At 36.8% G+C, this 12,514-nt stretch overlaps 1 protein-coding gene across 1 annotated transcript in view; it reads right to left on the bottom strand.

Annotated features, from left to right (window-relative positions):
* Positions 1 to 10,569, bottom strand: part of Clk4 (CDC-like kinase 4) — a gene marked incomplete at its 5' end in the record, with an annotated part of 21,032 nt that extends 10,463 nt beyond the window's left edge. The window contains 4 exon segments of the mRNA XM_013508000.1: positions 4,199 to 4,265; positions 4,657 to 4,747; positions 5,834 to 6,056; positions 10,409 to 10,569. Of these exon segments, the coding sequence (XP_013363454.1) occupies positions 4,199 to 4,265; positions 4,657 to 4,747; positions 5,834 to 6,056; positions 10,409 to 10,569 (542 nt within the window).
* Positions 10,570 to 12,514: the final 1,945 nt, after the last annotated feature.

Genomic DNA, 12,514 nt, shown 5'->3' with positions numbered 1-12,514 from the left:
AAGGAAGAACCAGTTTAGATCAGTGGACTTTAAGATTGTGGCATTTGTAATACTAAAAGTATAGCACCATGAATATTCTGAGTAAATGAATTTTCAAATCTTCAACTTCCTCTTGTCCTCTTTTCTACACCTATCTGCCTGATGATGAGTTAGCACACAAACTTTTCTTACTCTGATACTTCCACTTTACCAAAGAAAACTTCCTAGGCTGTGAAACATCTTTGGGGTCAAGAAACAAATGTAACAGCTGTGTAGCAAAACTTTTTCTATAGCTAATCATTTCCAGTTCATTGCTATCAAAGCCTCAGTGAAGGTGAGCACTGATAAATCACTACTCACTTTTTTGATGTAATCTTTCCCTCGTATTTGGTGCTGACCTCAAAACTAAAACAATTCTTACAACTGTCAGGCCTCGGAATGTGGCTCAGTGAGAGAACACTTGCCTAATGTGCAAAAAAGCTCTAGGTGAAATCCTCAGCATCACCCCACCCAAACCAAAACTAAAACCAAAACCAAAACCTGTGGCAAACTTCTACTGCCACATATCTCAGGTTTATGGATATGAAAACAAAACGTGGAGCTGGGCACATTGGTGCATGCCTGTACCAGGCAGTAGGATCACCATGAGTTCAAGGTCAGCCTAAAACTATAAGCAAGACCCTGTCTCAAAACCAACCAACCAACCAACAAACAAAAACAACCCAGGAGAAAAGACAGTGTGAAACAGTGAGATCTTTATAAGTGGATACACACAGTCACTTTGTATAGGCTACTATCATCCCCATGAAAGATATATTTCAATGAACTTTTTAGGTGTAGTTAAGTGTAAGAATTTGTACTCTGACCTACTGAATTCTATTACTTAGAATACCTTAATTAAATATTCACAAACTAAGAGTCCTAGGAAATTTTAAGCGTATTAATAGGACACATCCGGTGAAATGTAAGACCTGGATGTTAGCTGGCAAAGTTTGAAATATGACAGGTACACACAGAGAATGATAAAACAAAGACTGTCAAATGCCTGCCTTAACATTTACGGAATCTGTCTGAAGGATTCTGGGAATACTCTGAACTATTTTAGCAACTTTTCTGTGAGTCTAAAAGTATTTCCATGTAATATAAAATTCATCTTATGTTCACATTTTTGTTGCAGAGATGGGTGATAATAAAAGAAAACAGGGTAATGTTCTTTATGAAAACTGGAATGAAAATAAATTCAAGGATAAAACATTTCTTTTTTTGTGGTGCTAGGGCCTTGAATATGCTAGATAGGTGCTCTACTACTGAGTTACATGCCCAACCCAAGAATAAAACATTTCTAAGTATGCATTCAAGAATGTTCATGAGTGATGGTAAGGTTGAAGTAAGATTCCTTCAAGGTTTTGCAGGTTGAATTTGAGTTTCAGGGTTCAGCCAATAAGGAAACAGTGAAGGTTCTCAGTCAGGATGGACAGTTCATAAGTAATATGGTATTACAACTATGTAAATTATCAGATGAGCCATAATGAAAAAATACTGATGGGCATGTAAGTTATTAGAAGCCTTTCATAATCATCTACATATATAACATACTTACTACTTCACATCCAAATAGGAAATAGGAAAAAAGGGAGAAGTCTACCACACTTTAAGTTCTTTGATAGGAAATATGAATTAGGATTCACCTATATATCTAAATTAGCACAATAATTGAAACATCAGAAACAATCTATTGTTAAATATTTTAAATTATACAACGAACACCTTAAATGAGTATTTTTGAGTTAGGGAAATGAAAATGTCAAAAATTCTTTTTTGAAAATTTGAGATGGAATAGAGATGCCATTTACTGAGAAAAGGGCCTGTTATAATTTATCAGCTTCTTTAGGATAAAAGAAGTATTTCCATCCCAAGGTCATACATGTACTTTCTGAATAAGTGAAGAATTTCCCCTCTCCCTCTCCATGACTCTGGCTCTGAAAGGACACCAAAGACCGTAAACAATTCTTGTGTATGTACCTAAATTAGAGTGATAAAGCCACGGGCAGCCTCACTTTTCCTTGACTCTCCTATTAGACACAAGTGGATCCTAAAGTAAGCAGGTGTGGCTAGCCCACCACCTCAGGAAGTGACTTCCATTCACTTCACCTGCTGGTCTTGGTACCCGCTGAGCTGCACTCTAGGGTTACGTATTATTTTTCTCATGTCAGATCTTCCTCTCTGAGCTCTTTATAGCTGACTCTTCATCTGAACTGCGTGACTAGATTCCTGACCCATGCTCTTAGTGTCAGTCTTGCTTACCTCATATGCACCCCTCCAACTGCATGTGACTAGCACTACATAAAACATACCTACATTTTCTACCTGGAAGACCACTGCTCCTGGTCTGGGACAAGTGGTTCTCATGATGTCATGCTCACTCCTTTCCTATGTAGTACTGTGACTCTTAGTTATATTAAGAATTACTAAGGAAAGATTTTGTGCTGAAATTATGGTATGGCTCTTTAATAATAAATATTTTAATCATGAAGCATACAGTCCTAATACTGTAACCAGCAGGGCAAAATGGAATTTTGTCTCATTGTCCTCTTTCTCCTTTGAAATGTTCCTTACTATAGAAAGACTCCTGCACACCAGACATAGAGATGGTTTGAAGCAAATGAGGTCCTTCCATCCCTGTGGAGCTAGCTCTGAATTCTTTTTTCGTTTTCACCAAATACATGGCAACTTTCGGTTTGGTCAGTGGTAAGCAAAAGAACCTGAGTATACAGACCTGAGCGGCTGGTAACATTGCTATTAACCTATGTGTATCATTAAAAACCCAGACTGAGGAAAAAAATTTAAACTGAGAAAGTAACCCCCCCAATACACACATAAAGATTCCCTCAAATACAAAGAGATTAAGTTTAAAAAAAAAATCGTATTTATAACCATTTCAGCTGGAAATCATAACCTTTTGAACTATTTTAATTTATAATAAAAAAATTCAGATGTCATTTCAGAAATGTGTCATTTTAATAAGTTTAAGGGATTCACTTACAAAAAAAGTAGGCAAACTACAGAATACAGGTCCTGGAGGAAAAAGGCAAAATAAGGTAGAGAGGGTCAAGCAGGTTGTTACGCTTTATTAAAGAATTCAAAAGCTAGGCATGGCAGCACATGCATGTAAATCCATCACTCAGAAGGTGAGGCAGGAGGATCACCTTGTATTCCAGGCCTGCCTGGGATACATAATGAAGACAAAGCTAGCTTCCATTAATCTCAAAAACAAAAAACACAGAATTTAGAATCACTGGCTATGGAGTGGCTATTCAAAAGGCTGAGGAGAAAGATCTTAAGTTCAAGGCCAGCCTAGGCAATTTAGTGAGGTCTTGTTTTGGAGAAGGGGGTATGCTAAGGATACAGTTCAGTTGTACAGCACTTGCCTACCTCGTATGTAGTATGCAACTGTGGGTTCAATTCCTAATGCTACCACAAGAAAAAGATTTTAGACTTTTACTTTATAGGCCTTAACTAATTTCTTTATAGTTTAGAAAGCTAACATTAGCTGGGTGTGGTGGTGCAAGCTTATTATCCCAGCAATCAGATCTTGATGAATTGGGAGGCCAGCTTGGGCTACATAGTAAGTTGGGAGGCCAACTTGGGCTATAGCGAGTTCGAGGTCAGTCTGAGCTACATGGTAAGACCCTGTCTCCAAAAAAAAGAAGAAGCAAGAAAAAAGAAAAGGAAAAGAAAAAAGCCAGAAAGGAAAAGAAATAATCTCATGAAAGTTTATATATGCTTTACTATCAATACAATCCCAAGTACCTGAATCTTTTATACAGGGCCATGAACCTTAGCTGTGGGAAAAAATTTCATTTGCACATCTACTTTTATGTTCAATGAACTCGATCTGATGCATTATGACCAAAATCCACACTCAAAGCAGGGTGCAGTGGCACATTAGGAGTCTGAGGCAGGAGGATTGCCATGAATTTGAGGCCATCCAGGGTTACACAGTGAATTCAAGGCCAGCCTAAACTACACAGCAAGACCTCATCTCCAAAAAACCCACAAAAGCCCCTCACTCATGGTAAATAAAATTGTATCTTAAGAAATCTTCTTGAATATCTCAAGAACTAACATGTGGCTATCATTATAAAATATATCATCCAAATTATAAATTCTTCTCTATCAAAAAATCAGAATATTCAAAAAGGGGGGAAAAAAAACTTACATGCCATGATCAATGCACTCTACAACTTTGCCAAAGGCCCCTTCACCCAAAGTGTCCACGATTTCATCTAAAGTGAGGGAGAGAAAAGGAGGTGTAAGTATCTGCGCACAGATTATCTAGTTATTCAAACAACGAATGCTTAAGTGTGGAATATTTTCAAATGATCTCTATCAAAGCATAACTAAGGTTTCAGCACTCAAATTATTTTATTTTCAGCTGCTACAAAAACAATTAGATAGAGCTATCTTTCTTGCTCTACTTTCAAATTCCACTGATTAATTTGGAACTTTAGAAATATTTAAATTCTACAGAAAAGAAGAAATACAAAAGAATAAACAAACCCACAAAAAACAAAACAAAAAAGCAATGAAGAGTTCTTTAGCCCCCCGCTGACAAACTATTCTTAAAAAGATTATTCTGTCTGCAAAGTTTAAAAAGTGTTGAAAAATATTCTATACATCTTGCTCTTAGAACGTCTCCACTTTGACAGATCAGGTGACCCTCCTCATCATCCTCTATACTCCTGGATCTTTTCCTTCGGTGGCTCTTCTGGAACGGCAAGTGGGCAGCACCAAGATCGTCCAGCCAATCAATATATCAGAGTGAATTCAGGGCAGAATACGCAATTCATTCAGCGGGGAGATATTCAGGCATTCAGATAAGCACCAGGCCACGAACAGTTGGCAGGAGCAATTTCAAATTCAGTCCCCAGAAATTCACAGGGCACAGTTTATGTTACAGAAGAAAAACATGGCAAGGAACAGATTTTCAGATAAGATACTTAAAGTGGCAATAGAAAAAAAACAACACAATTGTCTCTTTAAAATACTGATTTAATTGAAGTCTGAAATTTAAAGAATGCAATGTCATGATTTACTTATCTCTAGCTATAACTAGCATATGCTTTGAGTTGAGATGTCTAGTTTGTCAGAAAAATTGTTTTAAAATGTCAAAATTAGCTAAAATTGTTCATATTTAGCATTATTTTAAAATACACATGATTAAAGTAAGAAGGAAAAATAAACGCTAGATAATTTCAATGATATTCTACTAACAGCTAGTTTTACTGAAGAAAACTTGGGAAAGAAAATAATGATTCCAAGTTTACAGATTAAACAAATGAAAATGTCTGTTTTTTTAAAAGGATGTCTTTATTACATTTCTTAGCATCCATTTTCACAATTTCAACACAATTAGCTGTTTAAAAAGATGCACTGTATTGTGAAACTATGGTATATATAAACAACATTTAAGTATCTAACAGTGCACCCTTCCATATTTGTTGCTAAACATCAGGAAAGAGGTTTCTTTCAAAGTAAAAAAATGTTTAAGTTGAAAGAAAAGATGAGCACTTCACTTTTTCACACAAATATATAAACACAAAAATACTTCTATTATAATCCACAAACTCATGGTCTGGTCTGCAGAATTCGAGCAAATGTGAGCAAGTGTGAGCTAGCTATTAAATATACAGATCAGCTCTAAAAACGTAGAAATTTCCTCAAAGGATTCAAGTAATATAATACTTCCAAACAGCATTACATAAACAAGAAACTTTTAGAAACTTAACACTGCTTAAAGAGCTTTTACACACAAATAAGAATTCACTCAGAATAAGAAAGAAATCAATCATACCGAATGTGACTGATGGCTTGAGCAGTGTCTATTACGCTTCCTTTTAGGACTGCTTCTCCTGCTTCGGACTGAGGATTTACTGCAGTGGATCCGATAAGCACTTTCAATGTCTCTGTGATAATGTCTAGGAACATAGCCTTCGCAGTAGTCATTTCTGTATTCATCTACGTATCTCCGGTCCCGATAATCTCTCTCATTCAAGGACCTTGCTTCTAAATAATGACTGCAAACACATTAAAGGAGGTCAAATTATTCTCTTCACTGTGGAATAAAAAGATTCAACTAAAACACTCAAGATTCCTTGGTTTAAACAGCTAACTCAAGAAAAAAATGCAAATTGGTGAGTTAAAATCTATACTTATCTCACAAAATTTAACTTTAATCAACAAGCAAATAGGTCCATATTCTCCATTATAAAAACGGCAGTCAAGCACTTCAACCAAGGAACAAAGTTTGAGTCAAATTATGTTCAGTGTTTGCATAAGTGTTTTTACCTTCTGAACAAAGTTAAAACCAAAAATTCACAAAACCGCTCTTCAGTCCTTTCCTTTCTTGTACAGCCACTCACAATCAGAGGCAGGCAAAACAGGATTCCTTTCTCTTTTAAGGTAAATGAATTTTAGATATCCCAGCACACAGAGAAATCTTCCGTGAAAAGTATATTAGAGATTCAAGGAGTCTTAAATTCATTCTAGCCCTTTTATTTTACTGCTAACTAAATAAAGATCTTTGATATGCCAGGGTTATAAAGCACATTAATGACAAAAACTGACAGTTTCATACCTATCACCTCCTCTCTGCACATCTAGCCTTCTATTACTCTTGCTTGAAAAAACATAGGTTTTGAGGACTACAGTGTGCTGAAAACATCTAAAACATATCCCATCCAAGTGAGAAAGAGATGTTGCACAGCCTGCCTAGGATTACAAAAGTCCTCCCACCCAACCTTCCCTTTGTGTTTCTAATTTCCTGTTGTTTCCTGCTTGAGAAATACAAATACAACCAAAAGCAGCATTATCTAGGTGCCACTGTGCTTGGATCCGCAGATCCCTTTGAGAATCTGATGAAAGCTACGGACCCTCTTACCCAAACACACACAAATGCATAAACAAAACTTAGCTATTTCATTGAGATCATAGACCTTAGGAAGTCAATGGATCCCAGTTAAGTAGCCTTGATCTGATGGGGAAATAAAGAACACAGATTCAATTGGCCCATTTCCCGTCCCCCTCTCTACCTGGGATGAGTGTCCTCTTCAACAGAGTGCGAAGCTTCAAGAGGGATGCACATGGAGCACTGAGGGAGAGAGGGGACACCTGCCCAGTCAGACAAATCAGCTAAAATAATCCTGACAAGCAATGGAGTGACAGATGTCGCCTACATTGCCCTCACCAACCCTTTTACATTCCCCAGAGTATGTTGTCTTTCTTTTCCCCAGGGCGCTGGTTGAGGCAGAAACAAAGGAGAAACATTCTTTGAAACTATCACCAACAGTTTTCATCTAATTCAGGCTAGCGAACCCCTTCCTTTCTCCTGCGTCAGTCTAAGTTCTAACTTCTGGATAACTATATTTAGGGTGAAGATCAGGGGTCTAGGTCAGCTGGCTTGAAGCTTTCAGAGATCTCCACAAACAGAAATTACCACAGTCAAAGGCATCCTGTTTAATTCTCTAAGAAGTCCCTTCCATGAAAGTCCAAAAAGCCAGAGAAAAACACTAATAATCTTTAGTTGGAATACTGCATGAAATTGGAGCTACTCTTCATCCAAAAGCAATTTATAGAATAAAACGAGATGATGTAACACTATGAGTACACTAAAAAGATGAGGACCCTTTCAATCTATAATGACCAATGACCAAAGCTTAGAGATTACATAAACAAGCTATGGACATTGCAAACAGAACGAACAGGCTTTAATTTTTAAAAATATTCACTGAAGGTCTAGTGAATATTTCACCATAACCTTTCAAAATGACCAAAACTGATGAGGATATGGTCATTCATTTTTATTTCCACACAGGTCCTTGGGATATTAAGAAAAAATTCATATTAAGGCAAGGTCCCCATGAACAAATAATAAACATTTTGAGATTATTGTAGTCACATAAAAATATAATCCAACAATGCAGGAAGTGCTGAAAGATTGCATACGAGTGCTTGGAGTCAGAAAAAAATGCACTCAATCTGCTTAAAACGATCAGGGAAGAATTCATGGGGAAAAAAAAAAGAAATACAGTTGTATCTTAAAAGGAAGCCAGATTTGGGCAAAGTGAAATAGAAAATTCCAAGGGAGAAGAATGTCATATTACCGTTTCATACTTTGCAGCACATTAAGCCACAAAGGCGTAATGGACTTGTCTATGCATTACTTAGGAAAAAGTAGACAATTCCAAGAACAGCAATTTTCACCCAGGGGAATAAAGACCAATTCTCCAGCTGAGAAGCGACCAGGCTGGGGAGTATTTCTTTAAAATGGTCTATTTAATAAAGATGATCAAATATGGCGTTCTTATTAAAATGACATTCCTGGGACCAGGTCATACTAAATCTAAAAACCTGCTCTTTAAATATACTATTCACAATAGTTAGAGAAACAATGGTTTAAGATTTGATACTTTGTAACTATTTTATTCTCAATATATAAACATGGCATTTACAGCCACCTCAGTCTTAACCTTAATATTGTGTCCAGAATGGATTAAGCCTGTGGGACCAACTCATAGGCTACCGCCAAAGACAAATTAAAAAGAAATAATACTTTGTAATGTATGTGACAATGGGTTAAAATAATACATAACGAAAAGCTCTTACCTAAATAAGTAAAAAACTATAATAGAAAAATACATTAAGATTTTTAAGGAAGTGCAAATGGTTCATAAATATATATCAGAAGACAAATTACCTAGAAATCCGTAAGATCAAATTAAAACGTAACACATTATGTTTTGAGACATCAGTACACAAAGGAGCCTATTATAGATACAAGATCTGGTACAATTGCTACAAAAAGAAATGCAAATGTGTAGCAAAACTTTTTAACAGTTCACACACTGTAACTTGAAAATGCCACTGGGAATGTTTTCAGGAAATAATCAGACGTAAAGGTCTGTACTCGAAGATATTCTTAAGAAGAAATCAGAAATAATTTACATCCAAATAATCAACCACTAGCATCCTCCTAAAGCTACCTTCTTATACTTTTCTGTATTTTGAATTTTTGTTATTTTATAAAAACTATTCTCATAGTTTCTAATCTTCAAAAAAGCTATTAAGAAAAAAAAAGCTATTAAGTATTCCAGGTTATGGTGAGCAATTAACCTTTAACTATGACTGGTGTCAAAAGTCAAAGAGGAAGGTATTGTCCTAGTAGTGAACTATAAACTCAAGTAATATTTCTATGCAGTGTAACTGAATATAACTGTACACTCAAATCACTTCCTTGCCACATATACACTGTATAGTAAACCTATGAGTAATTAGTTAAGCCTTGGGAGTATTTTGTACTTAACAATGCAATACAGATGTTATTTTTACAGGATACATTAATTAGCTATGGTCCTTAAAATCCTGCCATAACCTTCCTCTTAGGTAATGCACTGACTACAAAAAACTCACTATTTTAGCAGAATAAGTTGTTTTAGCATGGAGAAGGAAAAAAATAACATACTGTTCTTTTAAAGTAACCATCTGGCTAATTTAGAAAGTAATCTGGTAAACTGTCCCAACGGAACACCCCCACAAACAAGGACAGAACACAGAACCAATAAAACAAATGAGAAAGGGAAATTAATGGAAGACAGAATGAAAGTCTACTCAGCTAGCCTTTAAAAAAAAATATTCTAAATAGATTATTTCCAAATTTTATACCAGTAAGAATGTAATAAAATAGGACACATGTGATTGTAAATTTTTATTGAAGCCCTTTCCTAAATTACTAACTACCTCTGTAAAGGAATACCTTGTAGAACAAAGCAAGCTTCTAAAAATCCAAGATATATATCCATTCGTCTTATTCTATAAATATAACCTGCAGAACATAGATAATAATCCCCAAGGTACTTTTTAACATTCCCAAATAGTATATGTTGCTTTTTTCATCTGAATTAAGCACCTCCTCCAACATACAGATCTCCCTCCTATGTATAAATTAAATACACTCACTGGGCATTCCATTATTGCTACTCAACCTTTTGTGTGTTTCACCTCCTGAAGTATGTTATCGGCAGCTGTGCTCAAGATGTGTGGTGCTAGGGACAGAACAGAAGGCTTCACACAAACTAAGCAAGTCCTCTACCACTGAGTGCCCTCACCCCTGAATATATTTTTCATCTGCTTACTGATCAGCTGGTCTCTCCTGCTCCCAGGCAGATTTAGCTATATGAGAATAAGAACTTTGTTTTATTTACAGCTATGGCTTTGGCACCTACAGTGGCTAGTCTATAATATGCAGTCAATTAGTGTTTTATGAATGAATAAATGTTAACTGAAACATAAATAACACATGAGAGCTATAAAGCAAATGTAAACTGTTAAAACTAGTATAACTAACATGCTACTAAGTTCAAGAATAATTTACCAATCAGATTCTTTAAACTGGTGATGTGGTTTACAATGCCTATTCTCCTGTGTACTACTGTGAGATCTCCTCTTCCGTTTGTGACTTCCACGGTAGCTTTCATGTCCCCAGCTTTCTCTGCTATCCCAATCAGGGCAGTGAGTTCGTTTGGAATGCCGCATCTGTTAACAGCAGGGGAAAAAAAATTGTGAAAGTTAAAGACGGCGGTAGAGTAAACATTACAAACACAAAGCCACACAGCACATGAGTCCAAGGGTCTCTAAATTTTTTAAAGTGTACTTCCCAAGGCATGGAGCACCATACTGCAGAAGGGCACAGACTAGTCCGACATGACCTTAAATAAATTTCCTTTTAATTCTTTTTTTCAAGCAACAATTATCTGCCCTGTCAAAAATTTTTTAAAGGGCCAACAAAACAAAGCTTAGAGCCCTAGGTAGACAATAATATTTAGCTAGACATTAAATAACTTTGTTGTTTTGTCACCTTCTATTTATACTCATTTTCTAATTAGGTTATCAACATGCTTTCTTTGAAAGATGTCAATGTTAAAACATGAGCTGGCTTAAATAGTATCACATGTCCTGCAGCTTTGGCAAAATTAATACAAACTGCTAAAGTGAGAGCAGTTAGGAATACTAAATATGGGAGGGAACTATGGATTAATGATAAAGAGTCTTTTGTTAATGCTTTTTCCCTCAAACTCTGTACAGTTTCTTTCTCTAAATTTCAGAAGGACTCCAAGCTTTGACAACAACAGAGGGTAGACAGAACACAGTATTCAACAGAGAAAATGAAGGGAAACCAAAAAGCGTTTATCCCGAAATGTATCTTTTTCTACCCAACAACTTTATTTTCAGATCATCCTTCAATTTTTCTCAAAATTCACAGATCTGGAATGCCTCTGAAAAAGAACCCAATCTTTGAGGCAACCAATGTACAAGAATGCCCAGTGGCATGGTCACAGGACACGAGGCAATGATGGCGACAATTCCCAGACATCATCTACGTCCTCCTGCATGCAGCCCGATTCCTTCCAGGCCAGGATCTGTGTTCAGACAACTTAACCTGCCTTCCTCTCCTTATCTTTTCCAAAGCAGTTAAATTTTTGACAGTGAGACCCAAACTTTGCTAAACAAGGGTGAATCTAAAAGCAAAAAATTTCACATCTCAGCAAATAACCTGAGAAAAGCTAAAATGAAACAAAAGTAATTTCTTCATTCAGCTTCCCAAAGTAAGTGGAAAAATAAGCAAACAAATCCAGTAAAATTTTAAAAAAATTCAAATAGATCAAAAGTTTTGAAATGAGGCCTGTTCAACACCCCGAGAGGTTTTTCCCTAAGAAAAGGTGTATCATGCCATCAAACAGATTTTTTTTTTTTTCTTTTTTTCAGTCTGGAGATGTAACCTAGGGGCCTCCTGCTTGCTAGGCAAGAGCACTCTATCAGTGAGCTATATCCCCAGCCCAAATATTCAGATACTGTACTTTAATTCTCTTGCTGATTCAAAGTCTAGGTGTATAAGATAATATGACTTCTCTTTTATCTTACTTAAAAGAGAGAAGTCACCTCAATATGGGAAAGTGAAAATAAATGACAACACAAATTTACCTGAGGCAAAAAACAAAAAGCAAACTTACTTGAAAAGAGTCATAAAAAGATAAAATAAAAGAGCCATAATTTTTTTCTATTTCTTGTGGAATTATTCTGTTCGCTTAATGATCAAAACTGTACTTCCACTACCTTAGGAGCGGAGCTTGGTCAAACACCCCCAGGCCCAGCTGCCGCCCCTTGCGGGCGGTAATACTAAGCACGTGCTCTCCCAGGGCGGAACTCCAAGTGGATCGGCGGAGGGAGCCGCAACTTCGTCCGGTCAGCCGCAGTTAAAGTTCACTTGGGGCGCCGCCCCGGGCCCCTGCGCAGCGCACTGGGACGTTCCTCACGCGGCGAAGGCGGCACTCCCGGGCCTGCCTGCCCCGGGGAAGACGCGTTCCTTCACACACCAAAAAACGGTCACACTCTCTCCAGCTCGCTTTTTAAAGGAGCTACACGCTAGACTCTCATCATCCTCCAGTCAAATCAACAGACGCCACGCACCTGGAGGGGCGGC

Source organism: Chinchilla lanigera, unplaced genomic scaffold (assembly GCF_000276665.1).
Source record: "Chinchilla lanigera isolate Chin_1 unplaced genomic scaffold, ChiLan1.0 scaffold00007, whole genome shotgun sequence".
Classification (NCBI taxonomy): Eukaryota; Metazoa; Chordata; class Mammalia; order Rodentia; family Chinchillidae; genus Chinchilla; species Chinchilla lanigera.
Note: the sequence above shows the minus strand (reverse complement) of the source record. Positions and strands in the feature narration are given on the sequence as shown.